Source organism: Pyxicephalus adspersus, chromosome Z, assembly GCF_032062135.1.
Source record: "Pyxicephalus adspersus chromosome Z, UCB_Pads_2.0, whole genome shotgun sequence".
NCBI lineage: Eukaryota > Metazoa > Chordata > Amphibia > Anura > Pyxicephalidae > Pyxicephalus > Pyxicephalus adspersus.
Genome location: NC_092871.1, coordinates 20,397,484 through 20,417,874, shown reverse-complemented (window position 1 = coordinate 20,417,874; position 20,391 = coordinate 20,397,484). Strand labels below are relative to the sequence as shown.

The following is a 20,391-nucleotide window of genomic DNA, read 5'->3' as shown; positions in this document are numbered from 1 at the left end:
ACCAAACTATAAACAATCTGATTCTATATTTATTGTTCTATTCACACACAATGGAGCGATGAATCATTCATGTACTCACTCACAATAGCTGGTGACACTGGCCGAGGAAATGTTCCGATACCTCCACATCTGATCCAATTTTGGATCCAAATCCAAAGTGTATCAGTAGACATTTTTATGTTTTGTATGGAGTGGGGAGAGGTTAGTACTCCTGCCAGGTATTAGTGTTGTCTATGACCCTGTTGGGCAGATTTACCCCACTATTTATATCGGTGACTACTTTTCCTGGTCTAGAGGATCATTCCCATTATTGGGCTGCATTGGTCCATGCACATTGATGAAAGTAATGCTCTGTGTTGCAATGGGGAAGCTTTAAATTAACTATAACTAAAACTCTAGTTCAGTTTTAGGTGAGACTTCAATGTTTAGCTGTACAATGATATGATATATGACCGGTCTGCCAGAATGTCATCTATTGTTCCACCAACACAGAAATCACCAATAACCGTACCTGGTACATTTTTAAAAGCACAGCAAAAATGTCTACAGATACACAACATACTGAAAAGATTGTCCTTCACTTTTTTGAAAATAATCTTTGAATCATTTAGGTTGTATGAAAGATTTAGTGAATTTTCTATAGTAGTTTATATATCAGACCAGAAGGAGGAAGAGGGACAAAAGGATTTGGCTGCAAAAGAGGATCAGTTGTGGTATTAGAACATTTCCTCTGCCATTACCAATATCACCGGCTACTGTCACATGACAGACCTAATTCACATATACAGAGCTAGTGTCATGAATGATTCACCGCTCCGGTATGTGTGAAAGATTTTTTATGGTTTGGTTGAATGATTGATCTGTGTATGGCCAGCCTTCGGTATGTCAGTGACCAGTTAGGGCATTTTTGCAGCTCCAGGCTTCAGAGATGCTTTCCTGTACCCTTGGGCTATGTACAGGGGCTAGATAATAGTTTTCAGAGATGAACAATGATTATAATGATAAAACATTTAGCATGTGTACAGATTCCTTGTTCAGATCTGTGTTGGTGAAACAAAAAATGACAATCTGGGCAGACCGGTCCATTTCCATATCATTGTGTGTTTGAAATTAAACTCTCACCTAAAACTACAACTACACATGATTTAGTTGGAGTTAGTTAGTTAGTTACAGTTTTAGGTGGGAGTTCAATGTTTAGCTGTGCAATGATATGGAAATGGAGCGTTCTGCCCAGATTGTCATCCATTGCTCCACCAACATAGACCTGAACAAGGAAGGTGGCCATCTTTACACATGCTAAATTTGTACTCAACACAATCATATCAACACAATTATCCTTGGAAACGAACGAATAACAACCGATCGGCCGATAATCGTTAACAAAAAAAAAGTGCAGAATGACGCCGACAAACAAGGATTGTCGCTGGAAACGAACGACCGTCCTGGCAGATCTGATTGTGTGTACGGTCGTTCAGTGATCGTGGATGGTTCTGCAGTACACTTTCTCCTTTACACGCCACTTTCTGCATAGTTCAAACAATTGTATCTGGCGTATGTACATTATTGGTGGATTATATTTGATCGATCGTTGTTACAACATGTACAGAATTGTGCACAATACGATCGTATAGAATAATCGTGCATATCCGTTAATCGTTCCTTTTCTAACGTTAATTATTGCAAGTGTGTACCTAGTTTAAGGATGCGTCTCTGAAGCGTGGAGCTGCAAAAATGCCCAAACCGTTCACTGATTTACTCAAGGCTGGCCATACACAGAGGTATTCAACCAAACTACAAAAAATCTGATTCTATAATATTCATAATATAATATTCATTGAAATCTATGGAATGTTATACATGTTACACTGCAGTATAAGGCTATGTACACATACTAGAGTATTGTCACAAGGGCAAAGGATCGCGATCATCTCCGGTGAAAAATATTTTCTGCAGACATTTATTATGTTTTGTATGGAGTGGGGAGAAGTTTGTACCCCTGCCAGGTTTTAGTGTTGTCTGTGACCCCTTTGGGCAGATTCACTCTGCTATTTATACTGGTGAATACTTTCCCTGGACTAGAGTCTCATTCCCATTATTGGGCTGCATTAGTCCATGCACATTGATTAAAGTAATGCTGCGTGTTGTGCTGGGGCAGCTTAAAGCAGACCTAAATTCAGAAATTTCACTTTACATAAAAGGGTAGAAAAACCACTTTACATAAAACCATTTTATGTAAGGTAAAAATTCTGTTTGTTTTTTAAGTACAAAATCCTTATTTTAAAAAAAAAAAAAAAAAGGTGCAGGATTGCCCCCTAATTCTCGATCGAGATTGAATGGGAGCGCAAAACCTCCTGGGATATCTGCGTCAGGCTCTTAGGCGCTCCTTCATGCCCTAAGAGCCTTTTTATTAGAAGAGAAACATTTGCTGATATCACGCATGTGCAGTGAGATTGGCAAGTTTTATTTTCCAACCTACATCACCCGATCTCACGCCTGAGTAGGAAAAAGAACCAGCAAGAGGAGAAGATGGCGGCGTGCCGGAGACCGATACCAGGACCAGGACATGATGGAAGAAACCTCTGGACCGATTAACTGCTCTGCGGGATTGAAGGTAAGCAAATTTTTTTGTTTTAGGCATTTTTTAGTTTAGTTCCTTCCTAAATATAATTGGGTTGGACAATATAACGCATTTAGGGCGCAGGCCATGTAACGCCGGTACACAGCAACACAGGTGAATTATGAAGATAGGCTGAGGAGCCACTGACTGACAACACAACACACAAATGTGTGTACTATGCATTGTGGTGATAAATTTGGTAACACACATTTGTGTAACAAGTTTTTGTCACAATTTCTAGTTTCTTAAACAGGAAAACTTCTATTGCAGACACTTTTTCCTATGACTACAGATACACATGCATTATTACACATTTACACATCTATTATTACACAGCCGTACTTATTTGAAGTTGGCTTTAACCACACACCGTCCTACCCTGACACAAAATCCTTCGCCAGCAATAAAAATGAGCGCCACGTTTTACGCATGCCCTTAGATGGGCGGGGCAAAACTTACGTCTCAGTCATCACCCATCACTATTCCTGCACAGCGTGCTGACGTAACCCTGACCGGAAAAGCGTGTGTGAATCCGGAAGTCGAGATACAGCTGCAGGTGAGAGGGGATTATCATTATTATCCCTGTGAGGAACTGTAAGTGGTGTGTGTGGGAATAGCGGAGCTTTCTCTGACTGCATGTGGTAAATATACCCCATATAAATGTGTATGCTGTGTACAGAGTGAGGTATAGGGGGCTGACCCATGCACTGCTGTATGACCAGGCTGGTCAGGTGTTACATAGGGAGGGTCAGCCTGTGGCCTGGGGAAGTGCAGAGGTCACATTAGTAAAGCTGAGCTGCTTGTGTTATTGGGAAGGATTGTAATTCATGCTCCACATTAATGGTGCCTTGCCATGGGCATCAGATACAGAGACCCCCCCCCCCCCCCATTCCTGATATTTTGCCCCTGCAGGTTTTTTGATATCAGGAGACATTCCCTTTTTTCAGGGGGTGCACATTTATTTTGGACTTGTAGATTGTAAGCTGTTTGGGGCAGGGCCCTCCCTTCCTCTTATGTCAATATCTGTCTTTCATCTGCAACCCCTAAAAAATGTACAGCGCTGCGTAATATGTTGGTGCTATATGAATATTAATATTAATAGACTGATTTATCTTCACAAAATGACTGTTCGGGCCTGGAGTACTGTCATCCCAGACTGTCAGTGTATATAATAATACAGGTAGTCCCCAGGTTAAGGACATCCGATATACAGACGCCTCCTAGATAAGAACTGGGATTCCCCGCTCGCTGTGTGCAGGGCGGAGACTTGGGGGGAGGGCGGCGGTTTGCATGACTTGCAGAAGAAATCTTTTGCTAAACACAGCTGAGGTTGTGGGTGATCTTAGGTGAGTGAGCTCTTTCTGCAGCCTCCTGTAACTCTTTAATGACCAAGACAAAATCTGCAGTTGTTTATTTTTGCATATCAAAGCACAGCTTGCTCAAGAAGTTATTGAATGTCTAGGCTCCATAAAGATTTTTGTATTTCTTGCTTTGTGACTAGCTCACAGTGAGGATTTTATACAGTAACTGACATCACGCTGCCTAATAATATGTTGAGACAAACATCTGTCCTAATTGCATTTATTTAAATAATGTACCTGTTCTGACTTACATACAAATTCAACTTAATAACAAACCTACCCTCCCTATCTCGTGTGTAACCCTGTAACTACCTGTAAATATATATATGAAAATATAGAAGACTCAAAACAATAGAAACACTTTGGTTCACTTTATCAGCACACAATGCATTAAATGCATTGGATGAAATAGCGAAGGGGGTGGAATAGATCTACTTTTCCTGCAGTGCCCATGCATTAGTGATGTCATCCTGGTAATTTTGTTTTTTGTTGGTGTATTGTTAGGATAATTTTCATGAATTTTTAGCGAATATGAAATCATTTAGTTGTTTTTTAGTTATAGTATGTGGATAGTTTTTGTATAGTGTATACATAAGACTTTATTGTTTAGCTTCCATGTTTAGTTACGCATTGATATGGAAATGGACAGGTCTTCCCAGATTGTCTTCTGGCCAGGTGTAATGGAGGGGGGGTACCCATTGGGGCAATAAAAACCGACACAAACTGACGCAGACACACATACACTGAGCACCCAGAGACTGAGAAAGGAGAAGCAGAGGTAGGTGAAGTCCCAAATTTAATCAAGGTAACAAATAATTGTGCAGATGGCTAAATTAGGGCAGTTGCTTTCCTATACTCAAGTAATGTAGTTAGGCTTGATAACATTTTGTAATCTCATCCCAGCTCTGTTTTGTCACGGTAGTACTTACATGTGTTCATCTTTCTGCATATATTGATATATTTCAATTTGGTAAAGATTCACATGTTGCACCATCATATTGTGGACTTGCCTGAGCTCCCTTGAAAGACTAAAATGTAGCAAAGCAAAACAGAAGGTGAATTTTGAATTTGTTTTGCTTTTTTGAAATAGATAAATGTTGAATCAGAGGCTGGTACAGATCATATCCCAATGTCTACCCGGTATTTTTTTTTTTTTTTTTTTTTTTATTACAAAAGACCAGACGTACAATGCTGGTGCAGATTGGTAAATCATTGAAGCTTTTGCACCTCTTTCAGTAATTTGGGTTCAATGCCTCATTGTTTGAGTTATTACAGTGTCTTTATATTGTGTGTTTTGTGAAGGAGTAAAATGATGCAGTGTTTTCCCAGACTCTTTTGGGGTGGTTACTGAGAAGTTAGGACACAATACGGGAGGCAGAAATGCCCCCTGTTGCCCCATTCTTAAGCTTTTTGTTTTGGCAGTTTCTAATAATGATAATATATCCTAGTCAATGAAACTTTTCCTGCAGTGCCAAGGTGTCTAGGTAATGTTGTTTTTTTGTTGCTGTATTGCTATGGTCGTTTTTAGGATGTTCTAGCTAATATGAAATCTTTTAGTTGGAGTTTAGTTATAGTTTTAGATGTGGCTTCAAAGTTTGCCTATACATTATTATGGAAATGGACCGGTCCACCCAGATAGTCTCCTGGCCAAGTGTTAAATAGGGGGGTGATACCCAGTGGGACAATAAAAACAGACACAAACTGACCCAGACACACACACTGGTAAACCAGAGACTGAGACAGAAAAGTTAAGCAGAGGTAGCTGAAGTCCCAAATTGAATCAAGGTAACATAATTGTGCAATTTATTGTTGTATTGCTTAAACTAGGACAGTAGTTTAGCCTTGTTTGCTGTATTGTTGATGTTTTTATTGGTATTTGCTTTCCTTTAGACAAGTATTGTATTGAGGTTTGATAATACAGTTAAAATTTTGAAAACTCATCCCACCTCTATATTTTGGTGCAGTAATACTTACTGTATATATTTTTGATTTAGTAAAGATACACAATATCAAGGTGTAATTTGTATATTTGCTTGCACTCCCTACTACCGCTGAGGAACAAAGACTAAAATTTAACATACCAAAACACACAGTGAATTCTGTCACAAAGTTAGTAGGTGCTTGTTTAAAGGATTTTTACTGCATTTTTTTAAACCTGTAAATGCTTTAAGAATAGTCTACACAGACTGCTTCCCCTAAGCGTTTAAAGACCCATAGGCCAATCTACACCAGGGAAATCAATAGGAGCGTTGGCAAGTGTTTAAAAAAGCTTCCATAAAAAACAAATTAAGATTACAGGGGTTTATAAGCCTGTTTATTTTATTAATGTATTGCCGTGGACACTTTTTATGATTTTATAGCTAAATAATAAAGTTAACATTTTAGATGTGACTTTATTGTTTAGATTCAATGTTTGGTTATGCATTGATATGGAAATGGACCAGTCAGCCCAGATTGTCTCCTGGCCAGGTGTAAAAGGAAATGGGGGGGGGGGGTGATACCCAGTGGGACAATAAAAACAGACAAACTAACCTACACAGACACTGAGAAACCAGAGACAGAAAGAAGAAGCAGAGGTAGCTGAAGTCCCAATCTAAACCAGGGTAAATAATTGTGCAGGTTTTTATTCAATGCTTAAACTAGGGCAGTGGTTTAGCATTGTTTACTGTATTGTTGATTTTGTTGGCGCTTGTTTGCTAGTTCATCTTTCCTTATACATTTTTAATTTGGTTAATACTACATATTACACCTTGATATTGTTTACTTGCTTGCACTCCTTGCTTTAGAACCAAGACTTAGCATAGCAAAACAAAAGCTGGATGTTGCCACAATGCCTTGAACTAAAGTATCTGCTGAGTGCTTGTTTACAGGATTTGTACTGCTTTTTTGAAATAAGTTAATGCTTTGATTTATGATGGACAAGGGTTTAACTCTTTAATTGGCTAGGAAGAGGATGTTGGTGGCAAAGCTTACACTTACATGCATTCTAAGGTGGTAATACAGTGTTCTGCAACTTTTTCTTTTGAAAACATTGAGAACCCTTATAAGAATATAAGTCAGTTCTTAAGGAACCTCTGCTATAATTACTATGATGCTTTTGCACCTCTTTCATTTGTGTGGGTTCAAAGCATTAACATTTTTTTGTTTTACCTACTCGTATTTTTGAAAAATCAAATTGTTCTGATTGTGTATGTAATCTGTAAAATCTTGTTTTACAGAAAGACGACATCACTGTTCTACAGACCGATTTACCATCTTCCATTATGGTAAGGATGATGATATCAACTAGCCTTGCTTTTATTTTTTTTATAGGACCGCTGTCACTTTTAAAGTATTTTCCTCATTGTTTTAAAAACATTTTAAAGCTGAAATAAATGTAACAAATTGGGATCAGGCAGCTTCATTTTTGCAGAAGAGACAGGCTTACTCGCCCTGCTGCCATCTTCATCAAATCTTTGGCCAGGTTGGGATAACATTGTTGTTGTGTATTGTGCATGCATGAGTTTATTCAAGTCCCACCACCCTGCATTGAGCTGCACATGTTTAAGCTCTATTTATCATTATAATGCAGTTAGACTGCAAATACAGCAATTAATCTGCTCCTTGTGCTTTGTTTTTACAAATTTCCCTAGCAAGAGTTTAAACATCCTCTGCTAATACCACACTAAAGAGGTGGATGTCTGCTTTTTCACACATCATGGTGCCTAGCGGTGTGACATTCACCCAGAACAGTGCTTCAATCAGCTCCCCATCTCAGGGAATGTGAAGCCAGTTAATTGCAACTTATATATGTGATTGGGACTGTCATAGGCTTCTGAGAGACTTTAACTGATATATGTGTTTCCTCCAGGCATCTGTGTTGGACCTGAAATCTAAAGAGGATAAGGATGCTGAGCTAGACAGAAAGATAGCAGCTCTGCGCAAGAAGAATGAAGCTTTGGTGAAAAGACACCAGGTAGGTGGCGAGAAGTTGTCTAACAAGTGTTGGGTGTGCACACATCTAGACTTAATTACAATAATTCCTACCATTGTTATTCTTATGGGAGTGCGTGTTAGAAAAATGTAATATACCGTATTTTTCGGACCATAAGACGCACTTTTTTTCCCCCTAAAGTGGGGGGAAAATCAGGGTGCGTCTTATGGTCCGAATGCATATTTTTTTACTTCGATCGGCGCCGCCTTCATGGGCGGGCACAAGTGCCGCACGCTGGATCTCAGGGGAAATCAAATGAATTTTTCTTGTTTTCCCGTGCGGAAAACCTGGTGCGTCTTATAGTCCGGAGCGTCTAATGGTCCGAAAAATACGGTACATATATTTGAATTTCCTAAAATGTAGCCATTTTCATCTGAACTCGTAACTAAAAAGGAGTTCCACCCATTGAAAGGGGTATGTCAGCCTGTGAAAGTATATAGGATGCTGCAGGTTGTAAACATTTCTGGGTCATGAGAAGGCAGCCTGTTAATCTAGAGCTGAGGTGTTTCCTGCTCAACATGTTAATTGAAGCCATTGTGTCTGTTATGCTAAATATGTTAATGCTATAAAACTGTTGGTTTTGCTTAATGTAGCCAAGTTACATATTTCTACCATTTACTGGAGACATACCAGGCCTGTCAGGTAAGCCTGTTTATACGAGGCAGTTTAAAGTTTTCAATTATATGTACTGTATAATATACTGTTTTACTCTCATTAATGCACTTTATGTCAAAGCATGTTCAATAAGATATGTCAGATTTATGAAGCAAAGTTGTGTTTACCTCTCTTTTTTTCCTCCTAGCTGATTGAGGAGGACCGGAAAAGGGCTGAGCAACAGGGCAATGCGGTAACCACTGCAAGAAAAGCAAAAATTTCAAATGGTGAACCAGACAAATCACGGAAAGAAAAAGAGAATTTCTCTATAACACTTGATGTGTCTGCTGGGGTGAGAACCTTTTTCATCTTATTCATCCTGTGCAATTACCATAATAGTGAATGAGGATAGCTGGGGACCATTCACATTGAATCCCAATCAGTTTACTATGACAAGTAAAGATTGTAGCGACTATAGACATTTCCTGTACTTTCCAGTACAGCCTGGCATATACATCTTCTCATTTTCTCAAAACTGGATTTTGGCATATGGGGATTTTGTTAGTTTTAGATGTTAAATTGTGATATCTTAATCTCCGGGGTGAGGCCACCAGCTGGCAAAATATGAAGTATTTGATTAAAGGGTTTGCTTTAAAGGTTCTAGGGCACAGTCTGTCATTTAGATTACCAAGAATGACATTTTCTGTAATTGGTCAGTGTGCAAACTTTTTTTTTTTTTTTGCAGGAAAAAAGAATAATAAGTGATGTTAAATCATCTCCAGGCTCACACACCCCCCCTCACACCGAAACCTCTCCGAAAAGCTCCACCTCTCCGAAAAGCTCCACCCAAAGGAACAGTGGCCGAACAAGAGCCTACTCAGGAGGTCGAAGCCCCCATTCTGACAGACCTGAAGAGGCTTTTAAATTTGATGATGAGACCACCCACCCCCCTGACCGGTCAGCAAGAGGTAGGAGGAACCATGGTGCAGAAGCGCCAAAGAGAACTCCACGTGTACCCAAAGAAGGCCCTTCAGTGGACCAGTGGGCATCAACTCCTAGGGGTGGAAGAATTCCAGGCCAAGCAAGAGGAGGAGGCACTCCAGGAAGAGGAGCTGTTCAAAATGTAAACCCAGAAGGTATCCCCGGAGTTGACAGAAAGACCAAGGTATATCAATAAATATGGCATATATCGTTTTTTTATTTCTTATTATGACATTTTTTTCATAGTTTTGTTTTTTCTTCCCATCAAACTAGGAATGGGAAGAGAAACGAAAGCTGAATATAGAAAAGATGAATGAAGAGATGGAAAAAATCGCAGAGTATGAGAGAAGCCAAAGGGTGTGTATAAGGCTGCAACCTGATTTTACATAATTCACTATAACTATGTCTTGTGTACACTGAAATGATATCCATTACTAACTATTAAATGATTTAATTCCTAGCCCGCTCACACTTTTGACTTAAAATCTTTTAAATTTCACCTAGGATGGATATAGAGAAAAAAATCCAATTCGCAACTTTCTGGATGACCCCAGGAGGACTGGTCCTATCGCAGATGTTGACAGAAAGGAGGGAAGCCGCAGGCACAACAGAAATTGGGGAGGTCCTGATTTTGAGAAAGTGAAAACCGGTATGGATCGGGAGAAAGAAAGTCATGTGAGTAGCTGAGCCTAATACACTAATGAATTTTAGGCACAGTCTTCAATTTTGGCATCTTGAAGTCTTCCTATAATTAGAATATTTAATGTGCAGCCACTGCCGATTTGCTTGTTTATATATAGCATGGAGCTGTGGAAAGCATTTCTTGTAGTTTTAGGTACAGCCATAGAGATTTCCCCTCACTTCATTTTCTGACACATTCCACATTTACCAAATAGGGAAAATCTACAACAAACTACAATTAAAAGCGGACATATATTCAGAATTCCTATACATAACTTTAAAATGCATTTATTTCCTATGTCTGTATTGCTGAGAGATTTTCTCTGTTTTAAATGTTAGACCCCATAACCAACAATTATTTTTATTCAAAAGGTGAGAAGACCTGGAGGAAAAAATCAGGTGGATATGACTATGTCAATGACTGGCAGAGAGAGAGCAGAATACATCCGCTGGAAACAAGAACGGGAACAGATTGATCAGGAGAGACTGGCACGACATAAAAAGCCCACTGGCCAATGGAGGAGAGAGTGGGATGCTGAAAAAACAGAGTCTATGTAAGACATTCATCAGAAATCATTTTGTGATTTTGTGAATCATTTTATTTTTCTTTAAATGTTTTAATAAACTGCATTAGTTGTGTGTATCTTGTGGGTAATGTATTGGTTTTGACTTATTATACTATCTTATGCTTGACAGGTTTAAAGATGGACCCATCCCTAATATAGAGGAGGAGCCAATGAGCAGAAGAGGCAAGTATCACTTTTTTTAGAGGAATACCTATCATTCTTTGTTCTGGGTTTTAATTCAGTTAGAGTTGCATTTTTTTTTATTATTATTAATATTATTATTTTCTATTCAAATTTCAACCTTTAAATGAAACATTTTATAAGGAAAACAATGGAATGGGTTTTAACACAAAACAAATGGGTATGGCTTGCACTGATAATTTGTATAAGCATCACAGTGTCCCACTGTAGCTGACAAAGTGGCATGTTTTAACATTCAGTGTCTTTTTTCACAGACCAAGGTAAAAGAGGAGCTCCGAAACCACCCACTATGGCAGAGTTTCTTTCTAAGGGATTACAAAGTTCTGGAGAGAAGAGAAATCAAAAAAGAGGCAGAGGAAGAAACAAACCATACAGGTATATGTTTGGGCAAAGCCTGGAAAAAAATGCTTTCTTTATCATTTGTAGACCTAGGAGGGACTATTGTTCCCGGCAGTTATAGTCCTATATGTATATGTAGGAGTATGATGGCGTATTAAAAGGGATGTGGAAAGCCTTTACAGATGAATTCAAGAGGTCAGAATCCAGGATATGCCTGACATGGCAGCTAGACAACGCTGAATAAACAGGCATTCATGCACTAATTTTAAGGGTTTTGCATTATAAAAATGTAAACTTAAGGTTTGCAGTTGCACTGTGTTACAACCATATTAAGCACAAAGACTTAACATGTTTAAAATTTTTTTTAACAGTATGCACGACAGTCGTTGGGAAAGCGATGAGGATGAAGTAAATGAAAAAGACAAGACCTTGTCTGTGGAAGAAAAAGAGAAGGAGACGTGCGTGGAGAAAAAGGTTAGAAGAACTTTTGTTACGTTTTGGGTCTTCATTGGGGCACAAAGTGATGTAGAATCTTTCTATGACACGGCAGTAGAACCTTTTTTGTTTTTGCAATGGAGTTTCAAAGCGAGGCTGTTTTAGTTTTTTTTTTTTTTCCCTCTCTCCTTTATTGGAGATAATTACTGTGCAGTTCTAAAGCTGGTAAAGAGGTAGTTTGGTAGTCTGTTAGGAACTATGACATTATTATCATGACAGGCATTATCAGCATGTTATCAGTACTTCGTTCTGAGATGGGTGCCAAAGTACCCAGCCTGTAATCTGACTTATATGGTTTAGAGGAATTCATGACAACATGTATATTAATAGTTTGCTTCATTACAGGAAGAAAAAAAATTAGAGGCCCCACAGGAAAATGCATCTGAAGCACCAAAACACCATGTGGTTTCAAAGAAAGATGATTGTGAACATAAAAATGAAGTAGAGGAATGTGAGGAAGATGATGAAGAATGGACAGATGCTAGTGGTGATGAAGTAGTTGGAGAAAGTTCAGAAGTTGACGAGGACTCCACTGAAGAGGCTCCCAAAATTTCCCCAGTATCTCCAAAGGAGCAAATGCTACCTGAGCAGATAGAGCTGAGCCCCAAACCAAGCCCCAAACTTATCATTTCTTCACCTAATGTGAACAATGACGAGGTAGCTGTAGAGTCCAAACCCACCAGCCCGTTCTCCCCTGATGGGCATCGGCCAGTCACTGACTGGGGGGAGGAGATGGAACTGCTGTCAACTCCCGAAAGCAGCATTGAGGACAGTCCTCAAACACTTAATAGGAAGGAGTTCAGCATGGACTCAAGATCTCCTTCAGGTCAGTGAAAGTTTGAGTGGTGCACTGACAATGGCCTATATGCACACACGTCTCCCCAAGCTGGTGTATTTCCGGGTGATAGTTCTCCACAAAAATGGTGTTTTGAGTGAGAAGGCTGCAGACTATTATGTAGTCTTTAAATTTCTGTTTTGAAGAAAAAAACCCCAAAAAGCTAAATCACCAAATCACCTTTGGGTATAACTGCTAAATGAGTGGCTTGTGCTTGTATTGGCTCCTTTTCCTTTTTTGTTTTCTTTTCCCTGTTCATGTGAACTGAAGCGTCTGTTCTCCCCAAAACAACAGGCTATGTGAGGAGATGGTGCTAAGCTATTAACCCTTCCGCTTCCTGCCATGTTCTTCCCGCTGACCCCATGTGATGTGGATAGTGAATGATTTGACCTTGCGAGTTAGGATCTGAATGGAGAGCAACACTCCGCTTGTTGATACGAAAACCTGTGCACCCTGTCCTCTTTAATGTGTTTTTTTTTTTTTTTTTTTTTATATTATAAATGATCATCTTGTCATGCTTTTACTGCAAAATTACCATCGTCCGTTTTAAAATATTAAGCTATTTGTTGGTATCCATTTCAGTGTTAGAAGTGAGCAGGCATATTATAGTTTACAAGCCTCTTGCCAGGTTTGTTATTGTGAAAGGTCTGGTAATACAGTTTATTCTAGCATTAAGTGAAATTATTAATTGAAAATAGGTTAATTTAAAGTAAAAATAATTCCTGTTTAAAAATAATAAAAAAATTAACTCATCATGAACAATTACATCACATTTTCTCCATATTTGGCATGTGCAAAAGTTATCAGATCACTTAAAGAAGGATACAAATGTAACTGGATTATCACAACTCACACTGACTACCTTTAACACACTGAGCGGATTGTTTTTACTGCATTGCTTCTATCATAAACACTTATGGAAGTGGCCAGTACTTTTTATCATATTTATTGCCCTTTATCAATTTTTATTACAAATATTACAATATTGCTTGTAATTTTATTATAAAGCAGTTCAAATTAATTTGATTATAATAACTACCTAAATAATATAGGGCACTTCCACCTAATATAGGGCACAACCCCTTACTAGGACCTTCTGACCATTCCCGCCTAATTGTAACAATCTCCTAAATAAGCTAGACATCAGGCTTAGTTGTGCTTAACAAGCACTAGTGACACCTTTATTACGGCCTTTGTTGATACTCTTTTGTTCACAGCACTGTAAATCTCAAGGAAGGTTAACTGCATTTCATATGCACCTTTTAGTGAATTTTGAATGGTCTCAAACTGATGGCATAGACACAGACTCCAACTAAACTGGTAGTCTATTTCCGTGCATTTTCCAAAGATTTGTGGGCCAAGCAAGGCTCCTGGAAAATTCCAGGTGTGCAATATGATATAGCAGGTATGCTGCCAGTTGTGCTGGCCAAACATTTACAATAAAAAAAAAAGTTTAGAAATGTAGCACTTACAAAAATGATTTTACTAGACAAAAAGTGAGAAATTCTACCGCAAAAAACTTCAATAAATTATTGATTAAATCTATATGTGCTAGATATTTGTCCACATATCCTGTCTGATTAAACCATTGGCACTTTGAAGAGAACCCTCTCTAATATTGCCCGAGGTAACTGTACAAAACTGTAAACGTTTTTTCACCACTTTATCAAGGATAAAAAAAAAAAACAAGTTATAGATAGGACGAAACAGTATTCAGGAAAAAAGTAAATTTGGAAGACTGTCTTGGTTTGATGGATTCCTCTATGAATGTGAACAAGTATAATAATTTGTTCAGTATACACATTTTTTGTCTTTACAATCATTCCTCTATGTAAAGGACTGTATGCACTCGGAATCTTGACTGTCTTTTGGCTATCTATTTTGACTGTATATTTTTTTTAAGGTCTGTGTGTAATGACATTCCTTTTGTAATAACTTGAACTTTTATTATCTTTTATATTTCGCATTTTTTTTAATTCTATCTATTTTTATGTAGTGCAAAAAAAAAATAAAAATAAAAATTGTTTTTCAAAAATAAGGGAGCATTGCTGTTGAAAACATTTAAATATTTCAGGTGTTTTTTTTTTTTTTTTAAATATTTTAGGATGCAATGTTCTCCTTTACTATAAGGCTTACGTACACACGACAGATGATTCTAATCTGATAATCAGCTCAGGGTTAGTATCGGATGAGGATCTGGCATGTGTGCAGTGCTCGTCTGACGGGACAGATCCACAAACTATTGCAATACAAATAAAGGGGAGAGAGAGCAGTGAGGTGCTGCCTCATTGTTCTCTCCCCTCTCCATAGAGCAGAACGGTGCTGTATGTACAACGCTTATTCATGCGTGGTGCAGTTGATCTGGTGCAGATCGTGAAAGATCCTTTCCAATGACAATTATTGAATGTGTATGTAGCCCAGATACTTGATGAAAGAATCTGCATTGTGTTGTGCTTATGCCAGAGTTGTATTAGCAGCCTTTTCATTTCTGTACACATTTACCATCCTTAAATTAAATGATACTACAATTTGCTGGCTTAAAAATAAACATAGCAATACCAGCAAATCGTTGCAGGAGAGCTACATGCAGCGCACTTTCAGATGTAGTAATCATTAGGTTGGTTTACAACGTTCAGTTATCTGTTTGTAACAGGATTTTGTTCCTAAAAGTAATAATGGTGTGACAAACCTATTTCCCCCCCCATTCCTCTCAAAGAAAAAAAAACTTTTTAGGGCATAAGCAGCCAGACACTCCTTCCTAGCTTTATTGTATTGGCAACAATTCAGCTTTACGTAAAGTAACACTTCCATGAGTATAGGGGAGTACAGGGGCTGCCTGTGTCGACTTCCTCATGAGTATCAAACTGGAGAAAGCAAGCAGTAATAATACCTGCCAGATTTTCTAACTTTTCCCAAATCTATAAAAGGGTTTGTATTGCTGTGTCGGTACCATTGTAAAGATTTCTTATCATTGCCTACTACAGATGTTTTTCCCCACTTTGATTTATGGAGTTGTGGTTTATGGTAGTGGTGGTCAGCTTAAAAATTATAGAGGACCACAGGTACAGCCCCTGACACTTAGCATGTTTTCTTGTGTTAAGGTGCTTTGAAAATAAATTCGCTATAACACAACTCAAACATGTTTTATTGCAATGTATTGCAAAACCACCCTGAAGAAAAGAAAGTCACCATGGGTGTCAGTGGCTGCAATAATAACCACCGGCATTGGTGTCAGTGGATGAAATTATAATCACTGGCATTGGTGTCAGTGACTGCAATAATACCCAACGGCATTGGTGTCCTTGGCTGCAATTATAACCACCGGCATTGGTGTCAGTGGCCACAATAATACCCACTGGCATTGGTGTCAGTGGCCACAATAATACCCACCGGCATTGGTGTCAGTGGCCACAATAATACCCACAGGCATTGGTGTCAGTGGCCACAATAATACCCACGGGCATTGGTGTCAGTGTCCCCAATTATAATGACCAGCATTGTTGTCAGGGGCCGCAATAATAACCACCAGCATTGGTGTCAGTGTCCGCAATTATAATCACCGGCATTGGTGTCAGTGTCCGCAATTATAATCACCGGCATTGGTGTCAGTGTCCGCAATTATGATCTCCAGCATTGGTGTCAGTGGCCGCAATAATAACCACCAGCATTGGTGTCAGTGGCCGCAATTATAATCACCGGCATTGGTGTCAGTGGCCACAATTATGATCACCCGCATTGGTGTCAGTGTCCGCAGTTACGATCACCGGCATTGGTGTCAGTAGTGGCAATAATAACCACCAGCATTGCTGTCAGTGGCCGCAATAAAAACCACCGGCATTGGTGTCAGTGGCCGCAATTATAATCACCGGCATTGGTGTCAGTGGCCCAGTGGCCGCAATTATAGCCACCAGCATTGGAGTCAATGATCACAATCCGTGGCCCAATCCGTGGCCGCAATTATAATCACCGGCATTGGTGTCAGTGGCCCAGTGGCCGCAATTATAGCCACCAGCATTGGAGTCAATGATCACAATCCTCATCGTTGGTATTAGTCATTGCACTAATAACCACCAGCAACAATGTCAGTGTCTGCTAAAAACCCTTAGAATTGGTGCTAACTACCAAATTAATAGCCCACAGCATTGGTAACGGCAGTAATGATTATCACCAGCACGATGCAATAAAAAAACAGATCTGGTGGCAGTGGATACAATATAAAAAAACACAACTCTGACATCCATGTCTGCAATAAAAAACAACATTGCTGTCAGTGCCAGTACTAATACCCCCCCCCCATCCTGTGGCCTTAGTTGTCAGATGCTCAATGAGCAATGCTCTTACCCCTCCCTTAATGTATGCTTAATGTTGGTGCCCCCTCATCTTCATTGGTGGTCAGCAGTACTGTTTTTGAGCCCCCCCCAATCCCCTTAGCATTGTTGGTCATTGCAGTGCAACCAGCCCCAGCATTAGTGATCAGTTTTCACTCACCACATGCTCATCCCCTCACCCACCAGAAACTTTACTATCCAACTATAATCCAATCTATCAACCTATAAATCCCTGACTGTCATTTTGCATTAGCAACACCAGGTAATTACTGCTTATCCAATATACATTTGATCACACCTAACCCAAGTGTATCGGTAATTCCAACAAACAAGCGCCTTTTCCCATAAAGAAAATTACATATTTCCTATTCTCAAATACATCTCATGACATATAAGCTGCCGTAAATAATATTATACTCCAGTTAAGCACTGTATTGATTGAGCCAGCACTGACCCCGAAGTAGATTTCCATTCACGTTGTCACCTGTAGAATGAACTGCTGAAATGTCCATTACAGTCATAAGACAGAAGACATATGAATGTCATTACTATATATAACAAGCCAATCTATTTCAGTGTTAAACCCAGAAATGTTTTCAGGCCGGATGGGAAGAAAATTGTAGGTGGGTGGCAGCCCATGTACTGTGATCCAACTCCTCAGTAACCACCCAAAAACAGCCGGGTGGTTACTGAAAAGTGCTGGGTGGTGAGCCTAGCTAAAAGGGCCTGGGGAGAACTCCATATCTAATGAAGGGTGCACAACATTGGGTGTTCTCCACCTTAGTTTTGTTCTTGCATTTGCTTGACTGATTCAAAGTCAACGTTTTCTGTTATTTTCTGAAATGTTGGGGTTGCCATTGCTGGCCCCTTATGTAAATCCAGTTACATGGCTATTGATAACCCAGGAGGTGTACAGATCAGGATAGTCAATGCAGACAGAATCTGCAGTCCTATTTTGGGTTAGCAACTCCAAGTATACCGGTAGAAGCCAAAGATTCCACATGACAACCAGGAAATAAGCGTGAATTTAGGGTGAAACAGTAATAAACAGATTTTCTTTCTTTTAGATTATATATCCTGTGATTGTGATGTTTTCTTACTATACTAACCCTGGTGCTTTAAAACAGTAGGTGGTGCTGCGTGCATTTCTGAGTTGTGGAGACCAATGATTTACTTTTATGTAATTTTGACACTGTTGTTGCAAGTGAGAGAATTTATTTATAAAAAGAACTAAGTCAGTTTGGCTCATGTTCCATGCAGTGGTTTTCAATTTGTTTATACTTTAGCTATCTACTGTCTGTAGCTAAACTTGCAGACTTATAGAAAGAAAAAGAGAGCAAATTCTTTATACAAATCTCTTTATAAATGTCATATATAAATATATATATATATATATATATATATATATATATATATATAAAATCCAGTGTCTAGTGATATGCTGTGTGACCTAGCTCTGTGACACAGCATATCACCACCCTTTTTCAGCTTTGCTATTACATGCTTCTTTTATCAGGCTGCAAAAGACTAAAGCCGCATACACACCTGCAATTATTGTCGTTGGAAAGGATCTTTCACGATCCTTTCCAACAAAAAAAAGACTGAAAGATGCATGAACAAGTGCTGTACATACAGCACCGTTCTGCTCTATAGAGAGGGGAGGGGGAGAATTACGGAGCGGCACCCTGCTGTGTGCTCCCCACCTTCCCTTGCATTGCGATCGTTTGTCGTCCATGGTCAGTGGATCCGCCAGGACGGTCGTTCGGACGACGGGCGCTGTACACACTCCAGATTCTCATCCGATATCGCCCGAGAACTATTTGATGTGTGTATGTAGCCTAAGGCTGTGTACACACCTCAGATTGCTGTTGCTGGAAACGATCATTCATAATCGTTTCCAGTGACAGATGAAGAAATGAGCACTGTGCGCATATCGAAGTTTCGTTCTATGGAGAAGGGAGATGGAGAAAAAGTAAGGGATACCCCACTGTGCACTCCTACATAGGAGTGAACTGCGGCCGGTCAAGATCAGTTGTTCATCATTGGCCATGGAAAACAAATGTGTTCAATATTATTGTTTCTTTAGAAAGTAGTCACAGCCTGAGTAGAAAAGCCTGTACCCTCCCAGCATGATGTAAAGGGCCCCTGCTGAGTGTGTGGTCTCTCTACAGAAATATGGTACGCCCCATGATAGAGCTAATCTAATACCCCGTCCACAGAGAGAAAAAGAGTCCTTCACTGGGACATGCATGCAGGGGATAGCACTGAAGCCATAATGCTGATCCTCCATCTCACATAGTGCCCAATTTATTAAGAGAATACACTTTCATCAGTAAAGCTGGGTGATCCAGCAAACCTAGAATGTATTTCTTCAAAGTAATTTACTATTTGCTAACAAATGTTTTGAATGCTGAACTAGATCCATTCCAGGTTTGCTGGATCACCTAGCTTCACTGATGAAAGTATATCCTCTCCAGCCTTGGAGAGCTTTAATAAATCAGGCCCATGGTGCTTATGGGTCAGTAATTCAAAATATTAAAGCCAGATAATCAAGATAGCAATCAGACAACTAGCATTGTTTAATAGGAATCCAGCCATGGCAGCTCATGTAGATTTCTTTTTAGCATTCAGATATAACAGCTGCTTAAATTGCAAAAACAATATATAAATATTTACTGACTCTATTTCCCCTTTAATTAAGCCTCCTAGATTGTTGGTAGCTTATTGATGTCACAAATCCTTTGTATGTTCTGCCTTGCTATTTATAGCAGCTGTGTGACATGATTATGATAAGTTCGCTGTAAACACATTTTGGTTGATGCGGCCACATTACATTTGCTTTAAGATGCACACACATTTTGTGGCTCATATTTGTATTTTAAGTAACTGAAGGAAAGTAATACTGACGTCCACAAAAAAGCAGAAATCACAAGTGGTTACTGCAATACTTATTTTACTAGACAATGCATTTCCCAGATTAATCAACATTAGCCCAGAAAAAAGATTTTGCATGTTTATCCTTTAATCGTGCATCATAAAAATATGGCATGCAATAAAACCTTAATCTTTGTTTTACATTAGGCAGACATTGCTTGTATGTATATTTCTTGGTAGGAAAGGACTCTAAATAAAAGTCTATGATCTGGTACACCGCAGCTAATACCTAAAAAATAAAACTTCATACTCCAAGCTATGTATTTCCAACTTTGAAAGGTAATTACCATTGCTCTATTGAATTGCATTTAATACTCCATCAATATGCCAAATTTACTTGTTGATTCTGCCAGCCAAACTTTTCCTCCTGCACTTTTTTCATAAATGCTCTTCTGCGTTCCAATTTAATGCAGCATTGTTACATTAGAGCAGCCCTTCTTAACCTATTTAACATGGGGAACCCTTGAAATTACTTTCAAGGGTCAC

General features: G+C 39.1%; 1 protein-coding gene across 5 annotated transcripts in view; it reads left to right on the top strand.

Moving 5' to 3' along the window:
• Positions 1–3,127: 3,127 nt before the first annotated feature.
• The window catches only part of CCDC9 (coiled-coil domain containing 9), a 38,584-nt gene continuing 21,320 nt past the window's right edge, over positions 3,128–20,391 (top strand). The window contains exons 1-12 of one of the 5 annotated variants that reach the window (XM_072431023.1): positions 3,128–3,173; positions 7,197–7,244; positions 7,829–7,933; positions 8,754–8,897; positions 9,291–9,710; positions 9,800–9,883; positions 10,031–10,201; positions 10,580–10,761; positions 10,904–10,956; positions 11,229–11,349; positions 11,685–11,787; positions 12,154–12,634. In XM_072431023.1, the coding sequence (XP_072287124.1) occupies positions 7,242–7,244; positions 7,829–7,933; positions 8,754–8,897; positions 9,291–9,710; positions 9,800–9,883; positions 10,031–10,201; positions 10,580–10,761; positions 10,904–10,956; positions 11,229–11,349; positions 11,685–11,787; positions 12,154–12,634 (1,867 nt within the window). In that variant the 5' untranslated portion in view covers positions 3,128–3,173; positions 7,197–7,241. The other 4 variants (XM_072431024.1, XM_072431020.1, XM_072431022.1 and 1 more) reach the window with 4 other exon arrangements.